This window comes from Egretta garzetta, unplaced genomic scaffold, assembly GCF_000687185.1.
Source record: "Egretta garzetta isolate BGI_Z169 unplaced genomic scaffold, ASM68718v1 scaffold2307, whole genome shotgun sequence".
NCBI classification, from domain to species: Eukaryota; Metazoa; Chordata; class Aves; order Pelecaniformes; family Ardeidae; genus Egretta; species Egretta garzetta.
Genome location: NW_009260372.1, coordinates 4892 through 5566, shown reverse-complemented (window position 1 = coordinate 5566; position 675 = coordinate 4892). Strand labels below are relative to the sequence as shown.

Below are 675 nucleotides of genomic sequence, written 5' to 3'. Positions count from 1 at the left end.
CCCCAGGAGAGGATGATTTTCTCTCTAGCCCTTCCCACCACTGTCCCAGACCTCTGTTCTAAGGGCAGATCCGGGGGCTCCAGCAGCAAAGGGGCTGCTCGGGGCAGTTGGTGCCAGCACCAGCACTGTCACCGGCACGCTGTGGAGCTGCTGCCTCTGCCTGAGCTGGGGTGGGGGGGAGCAGGGTCCCTCGCCCCAGGGCCAATCCGCACCCACCGTACCTGCACCACGCTGCCCGACTCGTCGCAGACGCACACGGTCACCTCCACGTTCTTCTGCGTCTTCTTGTTGCCCTTGTCGAACTCGCCCTGCACCAGCGTCAGGTAGATGTCGTTCCTGACGTCTCCTGGGGGGGACAGCCCCGTCAGCGAGGCCGGGTCCCACCCCGTAACCCCAGGCTGGGACCCCGGAGCCATCCAGGGCCAGGCCAACCTGCCGCCCCGCTTGCCTGGCATGATGACCTCCGGGTAGCCCAGCTTGCGTGCCACCACTGTGCTGCGGTCCACGAGGTGGGGATGGTCCTTCCGCACTTGGCTCAAATCTCCCCACAGCATCTTCAGGGACACCCAGAACCCTGCCAGGACAGAGCCAAGACATGAGCCCTGCAGCCCGCACCAGTTCGGCTCGGCCGGCGCCGTGCAAGTCTGGCAGCCCCACGCGCCCCCTGTGGAAGCG

General features: G+C 66.7%; 1 protein-coding gene across 1 annotated transcript in view; it reads right to left on the bottom strand.

Annotated features, from left to right (window-relative positions):
• Positions 1 to 221: 221 nt before the first annotated feature.
• LOC118452732 (dedicator of cytokinesis protein 2-like) overlaps positions 222 to 675 on the bottom strand; it is a gene marked incomplete at both ends in the record, with an annotated part of 5292 nt that continues 4838 nt past the window's right edge. The window contains 3 exons of the mRNA XM_035898500.1: positions 222 to 346; positions 449 to 574; positions 658 to 664. Coding sequence (XP_035754393.1) covers positions 222 to 346; positions 449 to 574; positions 658 to 664 — 258 coding nt within the window. The remainder of the gene's footprint in view (positions 347 to 448; positions 575 to 657; positions 665 to 675) is intronic.